This window comes from Narcine bancroftii, chromosome 3 (assembly GCF_036971445.1).
Source record: "Narcine bancroftii isolate sNarBan1 chromosome 3, sNarBan1.hap1, whole genome shotgun sequence".
In the NCBI taxonomy this organism is placed as follows: Eukaryota; Metazoa; Chordata; class Chondrichthyes; order Torpediniformes; family Narcinidae; genus Narcine; species Narcine bancroftii.
In genome coordinates, this window is record NC_091471.1 from 269,996,308 (window position 1) to 270,020,716 (window position 24,409).

General features: G+C 43.1%; 2 protein-coding genes across 4 annotated transcripts in view; one reads left to right on the forward strand and one right to left on the reverse strand.

Annotated features, from left to right (window-relative positions):
* apc2 (APC regulator of WNT signaling pathway 2) overlaps positions 1–8,985 on the forward strand; it is a 112,677-nt gene extending 103,692 nt beyond the window's left edge. The window contains exon 14 of the mRNA XM_069928108.1: positions 419–8,985. Within this exon, the coding sequence (XP_069784209.1) occupies positions 419–6,218 (5,800 nt within the window). The 3' untranslated portion in view covers positions 6,219–8,985. The remainder of the gene's footprint in view (positions 1–418) is intronic.
* The window catches only part of c3h19orf25 (chromosome 3 C19orf25 homolog), a 31,078-nt gene extending 9,997 nt beyond the window's left edge, over positions 1–21,081 (reverse strand). Inside the window, exons 1-3 of one of the 3 annotated variants that reach the window (XM_069928106.1) lie at positions 20,913–21,023; positions 17,985–18,124; positions 13,311–15,355 (exon numbers count right to left, since the gene is read on the reverse strand). In XM_069928106.1, the coding sequence (XP_069784207.1) occupies positions 15,159–15,355; positions 17,985–18,120 (333 nt within the window). In that variant the 5' untranslated portion in view covers positions 18,121–18,124; positions 20,913–21,023 and the 3' untranslated portion in view covers positions 13,311–15,158. Of the gene's footprint in view, positions 1–11,924; positions 12,068–13,310; positions 15,356–17,984; positions 18,125–20,912 lie in introns of those variants that run through there. The other 2 variants (XM_069928105.1, XM_069928107.1) reach the window with 2 other exon arrangements.
* Between the last annotated feature and the right edge of the window lie 3,328 nt (positions 21,082–24,409).

Sequence of the window (24,409 nt, forward strand, 5' to 3'; positions counted from 1 at the left end):
ATTAAACGTGTTAAATTCAATAAACATTCATGTAATGTTTCTCCAACTTCCTACATGATGCAGCAAATCTGAAATTATCTTTGTGTTCAGTTTGAAAATGATAATCCTTTTTCCCAAGAAGCAAACCTTTTGGGGGGGAAAAATATTATCCAGTGTTATCCTTGCCAACATAAATCTCTCAATAATACAGAATCAAATGCAAGTCGTTATTACATCACTGATCATTTGGGTTTACCACATTTAAAAAGTACCATTTTTATGCACTTTGACCCACTAGGTCAGCATCAGTGAACAGAATTTTAAAGATTTTCTGCAATGGATTGTTCTAGCAATATAATATTTCTAAACATAAATACTTTCACTTTTTTTTACTATTTTACCATTCTATCTGTTTAATGGGCTGATTTATCTTTTATAGGCAAATTCTACGTGACTACAACTGCCTGCAGACCCTCCTACAACATCTGAAGTCCCACAGTTTGACTATTGTCAGCAATGCTTGTGGAACCTTGTGGAACCTTTCAGCTCGAAACCTGAAGGACCAGGAACTACTATGGGACCTGGGGGCAGTCAGCATGCTGAGGAACCTAATCCATTCCAAACACAAGATGATAGCGATGGGAAGTGCCGCAGCCCTGAGGAATCTATTGACTAACCGCCCAGCAAAATACAAGGATGCTGCCATGATATCCCCAGGTTCTTGCATGCCCTCTCTGTACATGAGGAAGCAGAAAGCCTTAGAGGCAGAGCTAGATGCCAAGCATTTAACAGAAACTTTTGAAGGCATTGAGAAACTTAGCCCTAAGCATTCCAACATCAACAAGCCCCTTAGGCACATTGAAAGTCTGGTCAAGGATTATGCTTCAGATTCTGGATGTTTTGATGATGACGAGGGTCCCAATGTATCTACTGGACTAGAAACTGGGGGTTTGTCCATGCTGTCCATGTATCTGAACTCTTCCTTCCTTCAAGGGCAGGGCTTGCCCCGGTGCCGTAGTACTGGTAGATGCTCAGAGTCAGAAAGAGATCTTGACGGGAAACAAATGGATGTTCAAAAGTTCAATCCTGCCACTGACAATGTGTCAATTGCTGCAGAGAGACTGGTCAACCAAATATCCACCACTGTGGCCAGAATTGACAAAATAGTGGAGGACATGTCGAACATGCACACATCCTCAGAAGACAGCTTTAGTCTTAGTTCTGAAGACCAGTGTATTGACTGGCAGTCTGCATTAGATGACCTGAATGAATCCAGGACAAAGTCTTCATCACCCCGTCATCTTGCAGATGCTGTTAATTCAGGCAAACGTGAAATTCGTGCAAAAGGGCAAGGCATCTTGGGTGCAAGAACAGATTATACCAACTTGTCAAGTGATAGTCTAGAGTGTGCTAACAGTACAGGAGAACATGACACAAAAAGTCAAATGAGTTCTTGTAAGATATCCTCGAGTACAGAACAAAAGGATGAGTTTTCTATATATCAGAAAAGACCAACTAATTTGGACCTAAGGGAAAGAGGGAACCATCAGATGGATAGAAAAGATTCAGATGGACAACCAAGTTCCAGTGGTTCCAAAGCCTCATGGAATGATGCCTGGGGGATGAGAAAAACTGATGAGATCATAAGTAAGAGACAATTTTCACCCCTTTATGAAAGGACCCACATGCATTCAGTCACAACAAGAAGCAGTCCTAGCCCAAGCCCAGGAAATTCCCTGACTCCTCAGAGTTTGACAAATAGAAAGCAAGCATGGATCCATTCCGGACTTTCACAGAGTACGAGAGATTTGAGTCAAGGCCTCTCCAGCACATCTGCTTGCACACCAATCTCCAACGACCAGGAAACTTTACAAACCTACTGTGTGGAAGACACACCGATTTGCTTTTCACGTTGTAGCTCGTTATCATCTCTCTCATCTGCTGAAAATGCCATGGATGTGCAAATTGGGAGTGAAAATGACATTGACAGCGATTCCTCCCTGGAAATTATTGGTGTAGAGAAAGAATCACCGCTGAATGTCGAAAAGTCCACAAGCGATGAGTCTATGGCTGCAGAAGAGGTGCAACTTAAATCCAGTGATCACTCATTTAGCAGTACATCCCAACCCATCGAAATACCCTGCCCAAAGCATGAAAAGTTTTTGATAAAGAAAAGATCGGCTTCCAGAAATATGGATTCCAGTCCGTCGAGTCCATCAGACAATTACTTGCAAGAAACGCCACTGGTTTTAAGTAGGTGCAGTTCCGTCAGCTCACTTGGAAGCTTTGAAAGTCCATCGATAGTCAGTTCCATTCAAAGTGACCCTTGCAGTGAAATGGTAAGCGGTACCATCAGCCCCAGTGATCTACCAGACAGCCCTGGACAAACCATGCCTCCCAGTAGAAGTAAAACCCCGTTGCTGGACCAATTGGAAAAAGATGCCAGTCAAACCAATAGTCAATGGGACAGTGAGGCGAAGAAGCTCATGGACATGAACGAATTCAAGGAACGTTTCCAACTTCCTCCAGACATTGACACAATGCTGTATTTCACTCTGGAGAAACCAAACGAAAACTTCTCGTGTGCTTCAAGTCTGAGTGCACTCACTCTTCACGAACCGTACATTCAGAAGGACATTGAACTGAAATTGATGCCCCTTCTTCAAGAAAAAAGCTGCTTCAACTGCCTCGCACAAGAAAAGAGAGAAGACGTCAGAGAGGAAAGGAATGCGGATGGAATGGAAAAAGCTGATAAGCTGGACAGCATCCTGGAAAACTCTGACGACGATATTGAAATTCTGAAAGAATGCATCAACTCCGCGATGCCAACCAAGTTTAGAAAAGTCAAAACCTCACTCATTTCGGGCTTGTCCACGCAAGTGCTGCAATCCAAGAAGTCACTTCAGCTGCCGCTGTACATGCTATTGCCTGCTCATTCTCAGTTAGAACCAGCTGGCCACAGCGCTTCCAAAAATGAGGATTCCTCATATTCCGATTCTGTGGAAGGGACTCCGGTCAACTTTTCCAGCTCGGCCTCTGTCAGTGACGAGACCCTGGAGTATCCACCAAGAGATTCACCCAGTGTGGCTAAAGTCAGGCCTGAAATAACTGAAAGAAGGGAACTAATTCCCGCAGAAGGTCGGAACACCGATGATCTAGAAGTACCAATATCTATTAGAATGCACGAGAAAAGCCTTGATTGTGGGAATAAATACAACTTAAATATAAATGAAGCGTGTCCCCAATCCAGTTCAGTTTCGAGAGGTCAATCGCATTTGCTTAATAATGTCATCCAAAGGGAGGTTCAAAGAAATCAGAACTCTTTACCTCTGCAGCAATGTCAAAACCACAGCATTCCAGGATTCCAGTCCGGATTAACTGCAAATGCTTTAAGAAAGGAACAAACCGCACCCAGACACCTGGTGAAATTGGATAAAAAGAAAGGTGACTGTAAAAGAGCAGAAGAAGGTGAACAGAGAACGGAAGTTTCTGGTGGAGAATATATTCACGGAAGCTATGCCTTTCAGTCCATGCGCCACACTACACCTACTGAAGAAGCTGTATATTGTTTTTATGAAAATGACTCTTTAGATAGGCTGGGCGTCACTAAAGATACAGTTAACCAGAAAGTTAGCGTTAAAAATGACTTTGAGGAAAAGGTCATCAACCAAAACGCAGAAGAAAGATATGAACCAAACCACAACCACATGACAACTATGAAGTTCAAAAGCTCTGGTGGGATCAGCAAGACTGAACAATCATTGATTGTAGATGAAAGTCCACTTTGCTTCTCCCTTAGTTCATCGCTGAGCTCTCTCAGCGATGTAGAGCTGGAAGGCTTTCAAACAAAGACACGGAAAGCATTTGTAAAATCAAGGAAAAAATCTCAAAATTCTACTGCTGCTTCCAAGTCTTTCAACAATGGGTACGCATCCATGCCCACAACAAGGGACAGTTCCCCAAGTTCTTTGAGTTATGATTCAGAAGATGATCTCCTGCAGAAATGCATCAGCTCAGCGATGCCAAAGAAAAGGAAACATTCTTCAAAGCAAAAGTCTGAGAAATCTACAAAGCAAAGCCAAAAAGGTAATGGGCAAATGTATGCTGGCATGAACGGCGCTTGGGATTTGCATCGGAGAGACAATGCAAACAGAGACCTTAGTGGCTCACTCTCAGACCTAACATCTCCTGACTTGGAAAGTTTTGAGTGGAAAGCAATTCAAGAAGGTGCTAACTCTATAGTCACCAGCCTGCATCAGGCAGCAGCCTGTCTTTCAAGGGAACCCTCCTCAGAATCAGACTCCATTTTATCATTTGTATCAGGTTTGTCCATTGGATCAACACTTCATTTTACACTCGAGCGGAAGGACAAAAAAAGGACTCAGACAGAGCAAACTCGTGATTTAGAGGGTGCAGAGTCTGCTGCTAAGGAACAGAAGAAACAGACTGAACACAAGGCAACTGCAGCTAAATCCTCCATCACCAACAGAGGTTCAAACATACCTAAGCAACCATCCCGGGCAGTGAGTTTACCAGTGATCTTTAGAGGAAGGACTGTGATCTACATGCCTGATATGTGGAAAAAGTCCAGCAATACCAGCCTTCCTTCAAAGAAATCAACATTGAAGAATAATGCTTTGAGCAAAACTCCTAATCAGACTTTGAGATCTCGTAGCTTGCACCGACCTGGACAAACCACAGAGAAAGTTGACAGTTCATTACCAAAAAGAAGCGCAACTCCACCTGCAAGAATAGCAAGAGGTTCTTCTAGGGGATCATCAAGGAATTCCACACCATCCAGACAGCCTCAAAGGACTTTAACCACATCCATACAGCCTAATAAACAGGTAACACCACAGGTAACAAAACCCAACATCAATAAAGTTGACCAGAAGCCAAGACCTCAAGTCACTTCCTTGCCTTCAACTCTGAATATCAGATCGCCTGCATCAGGGAAAGTCACTCGTCGGTCACTGGTCCAACCATCAAATAGTCAGGTACCAACCAAGCAAATAACTCCAGCAAAGAAGCTGCCAACCTTTCAAAGGAATGATTCTGCAGCAATGAGTAAGAATCAGGAATCTAAGAAGGCCATGCCACCAAACAGGCTGGACCTGGTGAGGATGTCATCAGCAAAGTCAAGTGGCAGTGAATCAGACAAATCCAATTTTGTGCGGCAGCTGACGTTCATCAAGGAGTCCCCGGGCCTCCTAAAGAGGCAGAAGTCTGAAGCTTCTTCATCAGAGTCGGTCTCATCTTTGTCTCAATCTGCATCGCCAAGGAGAAGCAAGTCAGATTTTCAGGCAGTTCTCTTGCGTACTTCTCAGCGTCAAGGGCTAAAGGTTGCCAGACCAGCTTCTAATGTGAACGCAAGTCCACGCGAGGTCACGTGCAAAGAATTACCACTCCGAAATGAGAAGCTATCAAGGAGGCCAAGCTCAGAAAGCCCGTCGAGGCTCCCTGTGAAAAACAGTACTGCCTGGAAACAGGAGCATTTTAAACGGTATTCATCTTCCCCTCATATAAATGTTTTGCAGAGGGCTGCAAGCCCATCTTCCATTCGTTCAGCATCATCAGAATCTAGCGAGAAGTCAAAGAGTGAAGAGGACCATCGAGGGACTGAAATACCTGCAAAACAAAATGAACAACTAAAGAAAAACCAGCCAGGTTTAAAGGGAACATGGCGAAGAATCAAAGACGAAGACATTCCATATTTTCTCAGCAACTCTCTCCCACCTTCAGCAATGGCACTGGTAAATAAATCAGGATCTGAGCAACTGCCAAGTAAAATGGGAGTTGTGGAAGCAAAGACGAGTGATGCTTTTGTGCAGACTGAAGACTTTCCCATTACAAAAACAAATTCAAGCACATCGCCCACATTGGACCTAATCCCTCACCTTCCACAGGCTATTCCCAGGAACACCAGGAGCAGGCCATTTATTGGGAAAAACTTAGAGACTATATATGGTTTCCGTTCAGTTGAACAGGAACCTGAAGCAGTGTTACTCACGAGGAACAATTTAACCAGTACATCAGAGACTGAGAGTCACATTACAGCCCCAGGTCACATGCACTTCAATTCCAGTAGACATGGTTCTCCAAGCAGAGCTGCTCGAGTAACTCCTTTCAACTATATTCCCAGCCCTAAGACAATAAAATCGGACAGTGGATCTCTCCAGCCACCTCATATTCGAGCACCTATTATTAACGAAAAAACAGTGGCTAACGTGCAAAGCTGAATGCCAAATCGAACAATGGCTTAAGTACTTGATTGCTTCACAGATTTAACTTTGAGTGATAACCCCCATGAATGGTGCATTCATAACTATACACCAAGCACAGCTTTAATTGAGGTACAAATGCATGCATCATATACTTTCGTTTTACCATCACCCATCTTATTATGGAGTATTAATCGACTAAAAGACGTTAAAAGGTGAAGTACCTCTAACTGTGAAATTATCTACAATATCAGTACTCATTAATATTTAGTTGAGTGCAACAAATGATGCTACACAGCAACAAGTGATTTATTTACACCTGTGGACATATGAAAACACATTGATCCATTGATGCAATGCAAAACTTGGATTTCAGCTTAAGCTGGTCTCTGAAAATATTAGTTAGTTAGGTGGCTAATACACTTGATTAATCAGAGATGCTGAGGAGTTCTTGACCGAGTTCCCTCAGGAACAAATATAGTTATATATATATAAATATAAAGCTAATGATATTTCTAACTGTCCAATAATTGTTGCAGATTCAAAGAATATTTCAACATATTGGCAATTTTTTGGAGGACCAATGTATCTATGATGTATTGTCAATTATGATCAAAGTTACCCATAAAAGAAACTAATGCTGCCAAATGCATCTGAACAATGATTATTGGAGAACTGGTGTTTCCCAGCGGCCCCAGTTTGGTAGGAAGAGGAAAATGAGATTGATTTTAGTGGAGCCCTATCACTTACCTCCTATTGTACAACTGGCTAGCATACTTGTACACGACCAACAGGCCAAGAACAAAGATTGAAACGCTTTCATTAATAATTCATTGCTTGTGCACAATTAACAGACAATAAAATAAATACAAAGTGAAGAACGTACTGAGAATATTTGGTGCACTCAATCCATCGACACAACACAAGTACAGAATTTAAAATGGACCCTATCAGTTTTCATCCATGACCATTGAGATTTTTTTTAAAAAGCAAAAATTACTTTAGAATTTTATCAGTTTCTAGTTTTTCTTTCCTTTCATGTCCAATGTTACAAAGTTGGAAGAGTAGTTTATATCACCGTGAATGAGCTATTCAGGACGGTATATATATATATATATATGTATGCAGCAAATATACTTGCATGCTCAAATGAAACAGGGATGCAAAGTTTTTAGTTTGATCCATAGAGCAGTTTCAGTCTATAGATGCATTTAAATAAGTTCAAGGAGTTGAGAAAGACTGAACCGAGAGACTGGAACTGCAGTGGTATCCTCTCGCATTTTGAATTTCATGGAATTTAGGCCAATTCCTTCACCTGCAGATGGAAGGGTTCACAACATATAATGCTTGAAATTAGTTGTAACTGCCACACACAAAAAAATTCTTCAAAAGAGACCAAGAAAGCTGCTGGAATGGGAAATAACTTCACGTAGGCACAGTGCCAGGTTCTAAGCAGCGAGCTCTATTTGGTGCTCTTGCCGATCACAAACCGACTCCAGTGAGGCTCCATCCTAACTGTTCCTCATCTTGATATGTGGAAAATTTCACCAAATATCTCAAAAGCTTCAGTTTCTCCTTATCCTTGAGACTTCTTAACCCTTGGTTTTTCAGGGACTACCAACGACCGCATATACTCTGTGTCCTGGTTTTCCGGGACTGGTTTTATGCCCAACCACCAGCTGGTTATTATTGGTGTTCGTACTGTAGTTTACCCAGAGCGGAGAATATATTATTAAAGGTTAAAAATGGCTGCAATCCAAAGGGTTAAATTACATCACAGTAGCATCCAATAGACTTGTACCTAACAAAACATCAGGGATCAATCACTGTTTCCTTGTCCACTTTTTATAATGTATTAAAACTCACATCTGCCTGTAATCGTCTTCAAAACTATTCTTCCTGTTGTATTTTGTCATACTTGTGTCAATTCCATTGCATATAAACTTCAGATCTGAGCTGTAAATTGCCTGTGTAAGCCCATAAAAACACTAATTGAATCCTATCACTAGTGACACTGCAGCATCCATATGTTGCAGAAAAACTCTTCTCACAAAATCTGTTTTTCCTCTTCTGAATTTTCAGTTGAACTATAAATATAATGATCCAATTGTCATATGAGTACAAGAATGGAATTAGTTTAAAATGTATAAAAATTGTAGCTGACACTAATCACTGGAACATTACTACTCAACTCCAAGGAAGATCAAGTTGTTTAAAACAACTGGCATTGTAGTATGGCTGGATGTCACATATTTAACTGAAGGTTGAATTTTCTCAAGGTTAAAATCAATGACTTCATATATCTTTGTTTGAATTTAGGTCAATTAAAACATGCCATCTTTAATGCATCATGGGAATCCTAGACTCCTTAGGCTGGTTTCAATGGCAATGAAACTGAAGTCTTTAAATGTTGGTCATCTTTAACCTTCAAGTTGAAACATTTCACTTTGAAGGACAACATTTTCATATTCAACACTGGCATGACCGACACTTTGCCAATTATGTACAGTACGTAATATGTGTTTTCCTTTGGTATAAAAAATATCAAATTCTGCAGTACAAATGTATTTAATTATAGGATGAAGATGGCAATGTTTAGCTACTGAGGAAGTAATGGGGGCTAATGAAATCCCAAGGCAACACCCAAGGATATTATCACTGCCATGGCAAAGGACTTATTACTGAACAAATATGCAGAGGTACTTTTGCATATGAGAATATTGTGCTGTATATATTTATAATAGTCATGTATTTCAATTGTTTGTCTCATTAAAAAAATAATTCAGATTGTTAGTAGTTTTTCATATTCATTTTTGCTTCTGTGTCAAATTAGGTTGCCGTTTCGGATCTCGGTGGACAAGTGAACAATTTTGTTCAAGAATATACAGGTGCTGTGGTTGCTGTCTAATTATAATCACTTAATTTCTTTGAGCTTGCCTCTTTTCTAATTTTGGCATCTTTCTTATCCTGCCTGCCATGGGAGAGAGCTGGGAAGGTCACATATCTCTGACCAGCACTGGACTATCCAGCCCAATCAACCCTTTTGCCAGCAGTAGCATAAAAAGCCACTCTGAACCATGGGGAGGTCACATAGCTTAAAAAATAAATAATCAGGGAAAGGTAACCCAGTTTCATTTACCAAAATGTTCATCTCTGGACACTCTAGTCTGCAGATGCTGTCCTGAAATATTAGGATCACTGTGCAGACCATCCCTTTGTGATGTGCTCCAAACCTTGTTGTGAGCAGATTAAGAAATGTTGCATGCAGAAGCTCCAACTTCTCCCAGCAATGGAAATTTAGACATTCAGCACAGTAACAGGCCCTTTCGGCCCACAAGCCCATGCCACCCAACGACACCCAATTAACCTACAACCCACGGTATGTATTGAATGGTGGGAGGAAACCGGAGTACCCAGAGGGAAATCCATGCAGACACAGGGAGAAGAGACAAACTCCTTCCCCCTAGTCCTGACTGTTGGTACTGTAATTGCATTGTGATAACCACTACACTAAACATCTCACCCTAATTACTCCATTTTCTTGTAATCTATAATAACCAGCGGTATTGCTGCTATAGATTTGTTCAGGAAGTACTCACTACATTTCCAGTACCTTCTCCAATGGTCTTGCAAGCTCAACAGACAAAACTGCCAAGTAACACAGAGCTGTGGCCTTGTAGGGTCCATTAACATGTCATCTATTCTTTGCCAACATCAACTGGCTCCCATTTCTTTATATGTTGATTCAGATCCTTCCTATTGTTATCATCTTGTATTCTAATAATTATGCAAATGGATATATTTAACCTATAATTAACCTTTTAGAGCTGGAAGTAAACAGGCACTTAATTACCCTTCACAGAAGCTGGATTGACCTCACTTAGCTTTCTATTGATTACATGAAAAGAGAGAAAACAAGGTTGCACCAAAGAGAAATACTGCGCATATCACTAAACCTTCAAACTCTGAAAGACATCAAGCTTCACATCAATTTGCCTCGTTTTCTCTCTTCTGTTGCTACCTTGTGAAAGTTTTGCTTTTTTACCTTTATTTGACTTCGCCCCTTTTAAAATCAGATCCTTTCACACAGGATTACAAAAGTACTTCAAAATTTTTACTCCATCATCTTCATCTCAAAGTTGAATTAAATCTTAGAATTTCCTAACTTTCAGCTTTTCACTATCAATTTTAATCCCTTTGGAATTAACTTCAGCTGCTCTGCTATCTGGGTGGCTGTTAAAAAAAATGTTAATTCTTAACTAAATTACTTTTAAAATGACCAGTCAAAACACAGAAATGCTGGAGGAACTCAGCCAGTCTTGCAGCACCCATAGGAGGCAAATGATCAATGTTAGGCTACCATTCTGCAGGGTACACTTAATTTTATATACTTCATGCAAGTGGTGGGTCAGAAAGGCTACTTCACTAATAAAATATAATTAGAAGTTGATACTCTCTCTCAAAAGCTCAGTGATACAAGGACACCAATATCTCTGAGCGTAAAGCCTGCAAAAGATAGTGGACACAGGCCAGATCATCACAGGTAAAACCCTCCCCACCATAGAGAATATCTACAGGGAACTCTGCCCTTAGAGAGTAGCGGTAATCAAGGATCCACATCATCCAGTACATGCTCTGTTCTTGCTGCTGCTACCAGGAAAGAGGTATCGGTTCCCCACGAGACTCACACCGCCAGGTTCAGGAACAGCAGCTCCTCCTCCACCATCCGATTCCTTAACAACAAACTCAATCATGGACTCATTTAAGGACTCTCACTTGTGCACTTTATTGATTTTTTTTCCTCTGTGTATAGCAGTCAGTTTGTTTACATGTATACATACCTTCTTGAGTAGTTTTTTGCACGACCAACAAGTGGTGATTCTGCCTTGACCACAGGGAAAAAAAAAATCTCAGGGCTGTATGTGATGCCATGTATGTATTCTGACAATAAATCTGAACTTTGAAGCCATGATGAGCACTTGCCACTAGGAATCCTCCACTTTAACCAAAAAGGCCTATCAAGACCCAATTGTCCCATCCAACTCCCTACCACAGCTGAAATTAATTAATACAGCATTGATTATAATTTAAACCCAAGACCTTAACGTTCAATATTTTCTGCAGCTTCATCAGCATAAAAAATATTTGTAATTAATACAGTTTGGCATTTATACTAAGTCATTTTAGCACATATTGGAATTTACATTATAACTGAGAACTAAAAAAAAGTACCTGCAGTATTAGGAGGTAACATTTCAATGAACTAATTCTAAAATGTATAGGGTTTCCACATTATCCAATTGTTCTATTCCTGAGAATTGAATCTTATGTTGTCAAATTCACCCTACAATAGGAATGGTAACTATCACCTGAACTTCTCATCTGTGGGCTCATGCAAGCCCTTGGGCATTGAACATTACAACACCAAAAACAGGCCCTTTGGCCTTTTTACTCCGTGCCAAAATATTCTTCTGCCTCGTCCCACTGACCTGCACCCATTTCATATCCTTCCATCCATGTCTACATTGGAATGTATACCTGTCCAAATTTATTTAAAATGTCATGGTGTGACTTAAACACTCATTGGTGAGGGATTGATTTGCAAAGGATAGTTGTTACCAACAAGTGAACTATGACAAACATTTAGCTGAATGCAGCCTGGAAGGATTGAAGAAACTTATCGACAGTTTTTTTTAAAAAGTGCTCCAACAAGAGGTTGCTCACCTGAATCTTTCCTGAAGACTTTAGAGAAGTCAATGGCTTTTGCCATGGGCGATCTGCATTGGCTTTTGGATGAAGGGATTTAAATACTGTACCTGAGAGCGGCATGGCAGAATTTGCAGGATCAGGCTTCCAAAAGTCTTCTATAAACCCATTGTAAACAAACTAAATGCATCATAATAAGGTAAAATATTTACTAAAATTGTATGCATGTTGTGATTTGAAAGTTTGCATCTTGTTCTGTGGCTTGACCAAGTTGAACACAATGTAGCAAAACCACTGAAAGTACAGTAACATAATTATATCGTGCCAAAACGTGCCATTTGATGCATCATGTCCCTGCTGACAACTGCAGATCCCTTCAGAATTCCCTTTTTAATTTTCATTTTGTCCATCGACAACATTGCTTCAACTTCCATGTTTGTGGAGACCCACCTCTGCCTCTGTTATCCACCTTGATCCCTTCGCTGTTCCAACATACCACAAATCTGACTGGTGTATTTCCTTTAGTCAAACGTTGGGTGAACCAAAGCCATCACATTAGCTGCATGATCCATTCCCTTAGTCTCCTTGCCCATTTGATGAAGCAGGGTTTGTTCTACATCCTCTCTGGGATGCCATAGGTGCTTTGTAGTTAGTAAGGGATTATTTAAGGTGGTATGAGAGTGGGGAAAAAAGGTTGAGGACCACTGGTCTATTTAATTCTGTATGTGCAGAATCACTCATCTTTGTTTCCACCTTATCTATCAGCTGTTAAAACCTAATATTTTTGCAACTTCAAGGCTTAAAAATTTTAATGCACTAGGCTTCCCCCACCCTGCTGGCTTCTATCTCAACCCGTACAAGTTTCCATGTACACATGTGACCTTGCAGATTGAAAATGTCACTAAATCCCTCAAATGATCTGTGCACATGACACCTCCCATTTCCAAAATCATTAAAATATTATTCCCCGAATGCTCTGCTGCTATAATGAGTGCTCTTCCATTCCTGTTACAACCACGGATGACCCTCTGAACTCGTGTTCTAGCTTTGCTCTAGACTTTTGAGCTTTTCCTGCTCCCCAATAAAATTTATCTAAAGCTTTGGTTACACCTTATGGTAGTTTCTTCAGAAGGAACCTTTTTGTTTATCCCAGGATCTTTTGGTTTAGGGGTCTTTTTTTGTTGAAGAAATAACAATATCAATTATATTTAACTTTATCACAAATTATTATTCAACCATCTCTTTGAATACCGAGATAGGGCAGGCAGCACATGAAATTACAAGTTTCAGTTTATTGCCACATGTAGCATGGTGCACTGATAAAATTATTTTTTACCCTTCAGTCTAGCTAGATATCCTATAATTGCAAGTCAGACTCAGCACAGAAGCAGTTACAGAGAGACATTAAGTTGATACAGAGCAATTTATTATGAAGTGAAACATGAAAGTCTCCAGATGCTACGAATGTCATAAAAACAAAACTGCTGTTGGAATTCAGCAGGTCTTTAAGCATCCGTAGGAGATAAAGATCTATACACAATGTTTCAGGCCTGAGGCTGAAACGTTGTTTATATCCTTACCTCCTATGGATGTTGAAGGACCTGCTGAATTCTTCAGCATTTCTGTGTTTTACACAATGTAGTACAACAAGGATTAATTAGAAGTCTGATAACGGCAGGAAAGAAATTGTCCTCGATTTTGGTGATGGGTGGTAACACATTTGTGAATCTTTTCCCCGGTAGGAGGGAAGTGTGTGCAGTTGGGGTGTGATCCACTTTTTAATATGTTAGCTGCCTTTCTAAAGTAGAGGGAAGTGTAGATGGAGTGGAGTGAGGTTTCTGCACTGGACTGAGCCAGTCACAATCTTGTGAAATTTCTTGCAGTCCTGGGTGGAGCAATGTCACACAGCAATGTACTCTGACAGGACACCTTCAATAATGTACGTGTATAAGTTAAGACATGCCAAGTTTCCTCAGGCTTCTTGGCCAAGTTTTTGGGGACAGGCCACTAGAGATGTCTTAGAAAAAGGGCATCTATTATCTCCACCTCAGCATTGTTGATGTGATCAGGGAGCGAGCTAACCAACGGTTTGGTCTTGCTAACATCGAGGGAGAGGTTGTGCCCCAGCACTAAGGCACCAGTCTATCTCCTTTCTATACTTTGACTCATCATTGCCAGAGTGGTGTCATCTGCAAATTTATAGATGGAGTTGGAGTGGTGTTTGTCCGCATGGTGATTGGTGTACAGGGAATACAATAGTAGGGAAATGAGAAGCAGTCTTGCACCTTGTGTAATAAAACATTACAGGCCTATGATCCTATACTACAAAGTTCAGGTTACACTCCAGGTGATGAGATCATGAGAAAGGTCAATGTTGCTAAATTTGAAGTAAAACATGCAACTATAATGCCAATGTGGTTCCATCTCTGGTAAAGGCAAAGGAGGAAAAACCCAACACCCAACCCCAACCCACCAATTTTCCCCTGCAGCCGCTGCAACCGTGTCTGCCTGTCCCGCATCGGACTTGTCAGCCACAAACGAGCCTGCAGCTGACGTGGACTTTTACCCCCTCCATAAATCTTCGTCCGCGAAGCCAAGCCAAAGAAGAAGAATTACTGGTACATCTTAATACTGCAATTTTCCAAGTTAGTAAAACACAAATTTTAAACAGTGCCATTTATTAATCCTGAATGCAAATTATGACATACTCCAGTGATACTTGTCTCATTCCATATAATCTTTTATTTGTGCAAAGCAGTTTTATAGAATGATTTCTTTTTTGGTTTTAGGCTATCCAACAATCTTTTACTGAAGAATCTAGAGTTGTAACTTAGCCCATTAATGAATCTTAATGTTGGTGGAATTTGTGTAGTCTCTAAATCAACATAGACAGGGAGAACCTTGCTTCCCTTCTCAATGTATTGTTGCAAATTCCACTCAGAGACTCTCTGACACCAATTGCTGTTTAGGGAGCTCTGGGACAAGACGACGATGGTGACTTTACTTTGCTGGATAACATTGGTAATTTCTGTTATCACTGGTTTTCCAACCACTTGGTCCTGGTGCTCTACAAATCCCTTATAGCCATGTTCGTGCAGTATATCAGAAATATTCAGAGCTACTTCCTCATCCATTTCACAAAACCAGAGGGAGAAGTCATATTCAAACTTTGAAAGATGTCCATTCGAAGCTGCTGCTTTATCAAGTTCCATCTTCTAGGGTATCACAATTTTAACAACTAGTCCTTATATTTTAGTTTTGAAAATTCTTGACTTTAATTTCAGAAATACTCAGGTCAAGCTGTTCCCCTGCCTTCTTCAGCTGCTCACACCGTGATGCCAACTCACCAAGCTCTTTTTGTAAATGTCTGTTTAGCTCAACATACTCTCTGCTTTGCTGGTACTGAGACTCCACATCTGGCGCTTCTATTCGCACTGAGCTCACAAACTCTGTGGGGAATACAAAGGAATTATTTTTTAAAAAGGGGATCCAATCCCATGGCTGAAATACGGATCTGATGTTACATGTTTTATTTCATAAAACCTCAGCTTCAAGGATTTCAGAATGATTGGACAAGGCTATAATCACAAGTTACAACTTCACAGGATAATCTCACTATATCAGGGTGAGTAAAAACACGTTTCTGAAAAGATTTTCAGGTGCTTCCTAAAAGTGATATGCCACCAATAAACATCTTTGTAAAGTCACTATTGTTAATAAATAAGGGAACGTCATTATTTAAATTGTAACTGCCCTCAGAAATGTTTGAACAACAATAATCTACAATACCTTCATTCTCGTTTAAGATTGGATGTTTGCTGATTAAATATTAACATACTCATTAATCTTCTGCACAAAAAGCCTTCACTTAGATCTAGTGTTGCTGACTGAGGAAGAACTATTGGCCGAGACACCATGGGTCAAGGTAATCCCTTCGCCTTCTTCAAACACTTCCACCTGATCTTTTCTTAGTTTAAGGTATCTTCCGAGAACCTGCACCTTCAACAATGTAACACTGGAATGCTGGTCCAGATTTCGAGGTTCAGGTCTCTGGAGTGGATTGTGAACATATATCATACATGGTGAAACTAAAGAAGCTGAAGTAACCAAAGCAGAATTTCCCAGACAAACCAATCTTTTTTGAAAGGAAGATATTACTCAATGTCAGGGCCAATAGGAAACCTGCAGGTTAATTTGTATATTTAATGAGAAAATAATTCTGGTTCTTACTTCAGAGAACAAGGCAGGCATTGGAATAATGCAAATTTATTCTGTTGGATGAGTTCAACTTTATGTAAAGTGCAAGTGGCCTGTGAACACTTGCAGGAATAGTTTAAATGTCATAACCCTTCATGTTGCACAAGAAAATGAGAGGAAATGGTTGCATGTTTGGTAGGAGTTTAGTCAACTTGTATCCATCAAAGTTAGTTTCAAGTATGCAGATGAAGAGCATAGAAAATGCATTAGTTAAGCAATTTCCTAAAAGGTCTTTAACATATGGTAATAAGGAAAAGTGAAGTTGAAACTCAGTACCAATTCTGATTTAAGCACACTGTGCATTCCTAAACGTTTATAGTCTTGTTAAGACATCAAATGGTCACAAGTGTACATTAGAGAACAAATTTCCATTAAACATCTCAGGACACTCGAGTCATATATCATAGAAACAGGCCCTTCAGCCCAAATTATCCATGCTGATCAAATCATCCACCTGAGCTAGCCTGAATTTTATCCATACCCTTTCAATCTTTGATATCAATATACCTTTCTAAATGTCTTAATTGTTCCCACCTCTACAACTTCCTCTGGCAGCTCATTCCACATACCAACTACCTGAAAAAGCTGCCCCTCAGGTCAATTTCAAATCTTTCCTCTCTCACCTTAAACACATCCTCTATTTTTATACTCCTCTAAAATGGTAAAAAGACTGACCATTCACCTTCTTTACGTTCACCTCAAGGTCTCCTACAAGCCTCCTACACTCTACTGAAAGGCCCAAACCTATCCAGCCTTTCCTTACAACTTAAGCCCTCCAGTCTCAGTAACATCCTCTGCACCCTTTACAGCTTAATGACAACCTTTGTAAAGCTGGCCTACCAAAGAGCACGCAATGCTCGTGTGGTCTCACCAATGTCTGCAATATGATGTGCACAGTGAAGGCAAATGTGCCAAACACCTTCTTTATCACCTTGTCTACCAGTATTACTACTTTCAAGGAACTGTGCATCAGTACCCCAGGGTTTTTGCACACTACAACACTGCCCAGAACCCTATAATTTCCTGTGTACATTGTGGCCTGATTTAATCTACCAAAATACAACTCCTGTCAATGCACATTTTATTCCCACCCTTCCCAATTGTGGGTCCAACATGCAGATGGTTATTCTAGACCACTCTGACAGCATCACTCACATAAGAGATCTCCATGCAGCACTTGTTAAATTCTATCTATCGTTACTTAGTAAAATTCTCCAGTTGATTTGAATCTTGTTGTCATCTGAGATAACATTTTACATTATCCACTTTAAGTTGAATTTGGGTGTCACCTGTATGAAGCCCCTTAGAATACTAAGCATCACTGCTATAAGTTCAACTTTGCACAGCAAGGTTTCACAAACAAGGTTCATTCAAATATTTTGTTTTAGTAAAATTAGTCATTAATGTTGGCCAGGGCATTAAGGAGCTACTCCCAACTCTTCTTTGAAATATTGCCTGAGCGGAGGCAGGGCTTAGTTTAATATTTCTGAAAGAACAGCATTTCTTTCATACAACATTGAAGTGTCAGTCCAGATTTTGTGTTGAAGCTGCTGGAGAGGATTAGATGCCACAGCATTCCACCCAACGTCAGCTCCACGATTAACCAGAAATGATTAAAAGTTCAGGAAACCTTCCTAAAATGTTTTTTCCGACCGCAACAGTAGTAGTAAAGGCTTGTGAAATTTTACCTATAGAACAATGTTATTTAAATGGTTCACTAGTAGAAAGATCCAAATATTGAAATTATCTAATTGTGTATAACATTGTGAATTCAATTATAGAGTGGAAAGTATGAATAACTTGTTAGAAAAATCAACACACCTTCATTGCCCTCATTGAATGAGGTGAATACTGGATCAGACAGTCTGGCATTTCTGACATCTTCCAGAATCTGTTCAATAGTTGGAGGCTCGGGTCGAGTTGGCAGAAGAACACGCTTCTTGCTTTTTGATGTCATACCACTGTCATGTGCAAGAGTTCCACAAAAGAGCACACAGTTATGTTAAGGGATGATAAACACACATTCAGACCCATGTTTTCTTACAATATGCCTGGACCAGAACCACTTGACAAGCACATCTGCCAATGTAAAATTTAATTCCCACCCATCCTGTGTCTAAAGTAAACCCCACATGTAGGTGGCTATGTGGACCACATTGTTCACACAGGTTTTCTTGCAGAACTGAAGCACCAGACCAGAAGAGCAGAAGTAAGCTAACAGCTCATCGAGACTGCCCTTCCATTTAATCATGAACTGATCGATTTTTCCACAGCCCTACTGCCTGGCATTTTCTCCATCTTTGATGCCCTGTCTAATCAAGAACCTGTCAATCTCTGCTTTAAATATACCCAATGACCTTGCCTTCATAACCGCCATTGGCTGAAAAAAATTCCCATGCATCTCTATTTTAATCAGTCAATTTCAATCCTGAAGTTGTGCCCCCTTGTACGAGGGTGGCATAGTTAGCACAACACTGTTACAGTGCCAGAGTCCCAGGTTCAAATCCGGCGCAGTCTTCAAGGAGTTTATACTTTTCTGTGTAGGGGCAGAACACTGTAGGTGCTCCTGTTTCCTCCCACCCTTCAAAACATACCAGTGGTGAGAGGTTAATTGGGTGTAATTGGGCATCACAGGCTCCTGGGCCAGTTACTGTCTGAATTTAACTTAAAAACTCTCCCACCATGGGAAACAACCTTTCTGCATCTACTGTGTCCATGGCTTTCACCATTCAAATGTTAACTTACCAAGAACTCGTATGCAATGGGCACAGGATATTACATTTTGCTTGAACTTGGAGAAAATTAAATATAATATTAAGGAGATCAAAATTGAATTTGACAAGATATGGGACCCATTCATGGACTATTGTCACAATTTGAATACATAGGAGAGGTGCCCTGTCTGATGACCAGGAGCCGAGACTCGATTCTTTACATATTATTCACTGATAACCATGTTTAGTGGGAGGGGGATGATTAGAATGGGGGGGGTTCCTTCTTTTTCTATTTTCCTTTATAAGTAGTAGTCCAATTAGATAATGAAAATGTCATAATATAAGACCAGGTGGGGTAGTTTTCATAAAGGAATTTCCATTTTATTTGAGCATTATGTATAATTTGGACATTATGCATAATGTCCAAATCACTTATAGTTCATATTCTGTATTGCATTATATGTTATGTAACTAATATGTAGACAATATTAAACGTAATAATCTACTAAATCAATAGAAATAAAAGAACGTTTTAATGAGACCCCACTTATTCTCCTAAATTAATGGGAGACGACCACCTGTAGATTTAACTTTGGAAATGTGCATTGTGTTTAGCTGTAAAGGGCAGGGCAGGTGGAAGCAGAGGGGCAGGGTGGTATCAACGGCGGGGCCGGGTGGGGGATATAAACGGTGGGGCCAGGGAGTGAGTATAAAAGACGGGGTCAGGAGGGGGGGGGGGGGTATAAAAGGCGGGGCCGGGAGGGGGAGTATAAATGGCAGGGCCGGGAGGGGGTGGTATTATAAAAGGCGGGGATGGGTGGGGGGGCATTATAAAAGGTGGGGTCGGGAGGGTGGGGCATTATAAAAGGCGGGTCCGGGAGGGATATTATAAAAGGCGGGGTCAGAAGGGGGAGTATAAAAGGCGGGGCTAGGAGGGGGAGCATAAAAGGCGGGGACGGGAGGGGGAAGTATAAAAGGCAGGGCCGGGAGGGGGAGTATAAAAGGCGAGGCCGGGAGGGGGAAGTATAAAAGGCGAGGCCGGGAGGGGGAAGTATAAAAGGCGAGGCCGGGAGGGGGAAGTATAAAAGGCGAGGCCGGGAGGGGGAAGTATAAAAGGCGAGGCCGGGAGGGGGAAGTATAAAAGGCGAGGCCGGGAGGGGGAAGTATAAAAGGCGAGGCCGGGAGGGGGAAGTATAAAAGGCGAGGCCGGGAGGGGAGTATAAAAGGCGGGGCCGGGAGGGGGGTATTATAAAAGGCGGGGCCGGGAGGGGGTATTATAAAAGGTGGAGTCAGGAGGGTGGGGGGGTATTATAAAAGGCGGGGTCGGGAGGGGGAGTATAAAAGGTGGGGCCGGGAGGGGGAGTATAAAAGGCGGGGCCGGGAGGGGGAGTATAAAAGGCGGGGCCGGGAGGGGGAGTATAAAAGGCGGGGCCGGGAGGGGGAGTATAAAAGGCGGGGCCGGGAGGGGGAGTATAAAAGGCGGGGCCGGGATGTGGAGTATAAAAGGTGGGGCCGGGAGGGGGAGTATAAAAGGCGGGGCCGGGAGGGGGAGTATAAAAGGCGGGGCCGGGAGGGGGAGTATAAAAGGCGGGGCCGGGAGGGGGAGTATAAAAGGTGGGGCCGGGAGGGGGAGTATAAAAGGCGGGGCCGGGAGGGGGAGTATAAAAGGCGGGGCCGGGAGGGGGAGTATAAAAGGCGGGGCCGGGAGGGGGAGTATAAAAGGTGGGGCCGGGAGGGGGGTATTATAAAAGGCGGGGTCGGGAGGGGGTATTATAAAAGGCGGGGCCGGGATGGTGGGGGGTATAAAAGGCGGGAGGGTGGGGGGTATAAAAGGCGGGGTGGTGGGGGGATATAAGCGGGAACCCACGGCCACAGACAACTCTTGGGGGACCGGCCTGGCTAACGCCAGCGTAGCGCGACCGGAGCACTTGTGTGGTGAGGAGATGGGGCTCCGGGGAGGGCCGCGGGCGAATCCCCCTGATCTCAGGATACGGGTGACCCTGTGGGAAGGTCCGAGCAACCAAACGACCCTTACCTGACACCGCCGCCGACTCTGGAGGACGCCGTTCCAACCACGTCATCACTCCATCAGGTCGGAACCACCCGCCCCCCATTTCTCACCATCCAATCACAGAGTTCTCCCCTTTGCTGACGTCATCCACCGGCTCTTCCCCACCCCGGAGTTGTCGGCAAGTTTGATTAAACGTAATGACGCACAGGTTCGGTAGGGAAAATAAAAGGGTCAACGTCGTCACGTGATGAGCCCTACGTGACGTCATGAGGTAAACCAGAAGGATCAGTGTAACAAGCAGGTTCCATGTACATGTTCCACCCAGCAGCAAGGACCTCCCAGTAGTTACCTCCCTCCTCAAATTCACCACCCTCCCCATGAACTCCCAAGTTGAGTCCACCAGCCAATTGGAGGACCACCACCATATAATCCCATCTCCACTCTCCAACCAGACAGTATTGACCTCCAGCTTCTATTAATCCTCTTCCCCATCTTTTTCTCTCATCCCTCCAGCTCCCAACCCCCATCCCTCCAGCAGGGAACTGGCTTCCCTCTGCCCACTCACTTCTCAGCTTCTGCCTCCTCAACCCTCCCACCTGTATCCACCAATGACCGCTTACCAAGAAAACTCAAGATCAAGCCCTGCATTCATCACTTCGGATGTAGCTCATTCCATTTCCAAAACTGACTGAAGAACTTTATAAATGTAAAAAACACATTGCTGGAAAAACTCAGCAGGTCAAACATTGTACTTTCTTCTTTGGCTTGGCTTTGCGGACGAAGATTTATGGAGGGGTAATGTCCACGTCAGCTGTGTTTGTGGCTGACAAGTACGATGCAGGACAGGCAGGCACGGTTGCAGCGATTGCAAGGGAAAATTGGTTGGTTGGGGTTGGGTGTTGGGTTTTTCCTCCTTTGTCTTTTGTCAGTGAGGTGGGCTCTGCAGTCTTCTTCAAAGGAGGTTGCTGCCCGCCAAACTGTGAGGCTCCAAGATGCACGATTTGAGGCGATATCAGCCCACTGGCGATGGTCAATGTGGCAGGCACCATGAGATTTCTTTAGGCAGTCCTTGTACCTCTTCTTTGGTGCACCTCTGTCACGGTGGCCAGTGGAGAGCTTGCCATATAACACGATCTTGGGAAGGCGATGGTCCTCCATTCTGGAGACGTGACCTACCCAGCGCAGTTGGATCTTCAGCAGCATGGATTCAATGCTGTCGGCCTCTGCCATCTCGAGTACTTCGATGTTAGGGATGAAGTTGCTCCAATGAATGTTGAGGATGGAGCGGAGACAACGCTGGTGGAAGCATTCTAGGAGCCGGTGATGCTGGTAGAGGACCCATGATTCGGAGCCGAACAGGAGTGTGGGTATGACAACGGCTCTGTATACGCTTATCTTTGTGAGGTTTTTCAGTTGGTTGTTTTTCCAGACTCTTTTGTGTAGTCTTCCAAAGGCGCTATTTGCCTTGGCGAGTCTGTTGTCTATCTCGTTGTCGATCCTTGCATCTGATGAAATGGTGCAGCTGAGATAGGTAAACTGGTTGACCGTTTTGAGTTTTGTGTGCCCGATGGAGATGTGGGGGGGCTGGTAGTCATGGTGGGGAGCTGGCTGATAGAGGACCTCAGTTTTCTTCAGGCTGACTTCCAGGCCAAACATTTTGGCAGTTTCCGCAAAACAGGACGTCAAGCGCTGAAGAGCTGGCTCTGAATGGGCAGCTAAAGCGGCATCGTCTGCAAAGAGTAGTTCACGGACAAGTTGCTCTTGTGTCTTGGTGTGAGCTTGCTGGCGGCTCAGATTGAAGAGACTGCCATCCGTGCGGTACCGGATGTAAACAGCGTCTTCATTGTTGAGGCCTTTCATGGTTTGGTTCAGCATCATGCTGAAGAAGATTGAAAAGAGGGTTGGTGCGAGAACGCAGCCTTGCTTCATGTTAATGGAGAAGGGTTCAGAGAGCTCATTGCTGTATCTGACTCGAACTTGTTGGTTTTCGTGCAGTTGGATAACCATGTTGAGGAACTTTGAGGGGCATCCGATGCGCTCTAGTATTTGCCAAAGCCCTTTCCTGCTCACGGTGTCGAAGGCTTTGGTGAGGTCAACAAAGGTGATGTAGAGTCCTTTGTTTTGTTCTCTGCACTTTTCTTGGAGCTGTCTGAGGGCAAAGACCATGTCAGTAGTTCCTCTGTTTGCGCGAAAGCCGCACTGTGATTCTGGGAGAACATTCTCGGCGACACTAGGTATTATTCTATTTAGGAGAATCCTAGCGAAGATTTTGCCTGCAATGGAGAGCAGCGTGATTCCCCTGTAGTTTGAGCAGTCTGATTTCTCGCCTTTGTTTTTGTACAGGGTGATGATGATGGCATCACGAAGGTCCTGAGTCAGTTTTCCTTGGTCCCAACAAAGCTTGAAAAACTCATGCAGTTTGACATGTAGAGTTTTGCCGCCAGCCTTCCAGACCTCTGGGGTGGATTCCATCCATACCTGCTGCTTTGCCACTTTTCAGTTGTTCAATTGCCTTATATGTCTCTTCCCGGGTGAGGACCTCATCCAGCTCTACCTTTAGGGGCTGTTGAGGGAGCTGGAGCAGGGCGGAATCTTGGACTGAGCGGTTGGCACTGAAAAGAGATTGGAAGTGTTCTGACCATCGGTTGAGGATGGAGATCTTGTCGCTGAGGAGGACTTTGCCGTCTGAGCTGCACAGCGGGCTTTGGACTTGGAGTGAGGGGCCGTACACAGCCTTTAGAGCCTCGTAAAAACCCCTGAAGTCGCCAATGTCCGCGCTGAGCTGGGTTCGCTTGGTGAGGCTAGTCTACCACTCATTTTGATCTCCCGGAGTTTGCGCTGAAGATGGCTGCATGCACGACGGAAGGCTTGTTTCTTCTCTGGCCAGGATGGCTTTGTAAGGTGAGCTTGGTGGGCAGCTCGCTTCTTTGCCAGCAGCTCCTGGATTTCCTGGCTGTTTTCGTCGAACCAGTCCTTGTTTTTCCTGGAGGAGAAGCCCAGTACCTCTTCAGTGGATTGCAGTATGGTGGTCTTCAGCTGATCCCAGAGGGTTTCAGGGGACGGGTCCATGAGGCGGATTGCATCCTCGAACTTTGCTTTGAGGTTTGCCTGGAAGTTTCCTCTCACTTCGTCTGACTGCAGGTTTCCAACATTGAACCTCTTTCTGAGGGCTTTACTGTTCCTGGGCTTTGGCTTGAAGTGAAGGTTGAGCTTGCAGCGAACCAGCCGATGGTCAGTGTGGCATTCCGCGCTGGGCATGACCCTGGTGTGGAGCACATAACCTTTGTCTCTTTCTCGCACCAGGACGTAGTCCAGGAGGTGCCAGTGTTTGGATCGGGGATGCATCCAGGTAGTCTTCAGGCTGTTCCTCTGTTGAAAAAGTGTGTTTGTAATGACAAGCCACTGTTCTGCGCAGAGCTCCAACAGGAGGCGCCCATGCTTGCCCAGGATTCCTGGCCAGGTTTCTGAGTCTTTGCCGACGCGAGCGTTGAAGTCTCCAAGGATGACAACCTTGTCGGCTG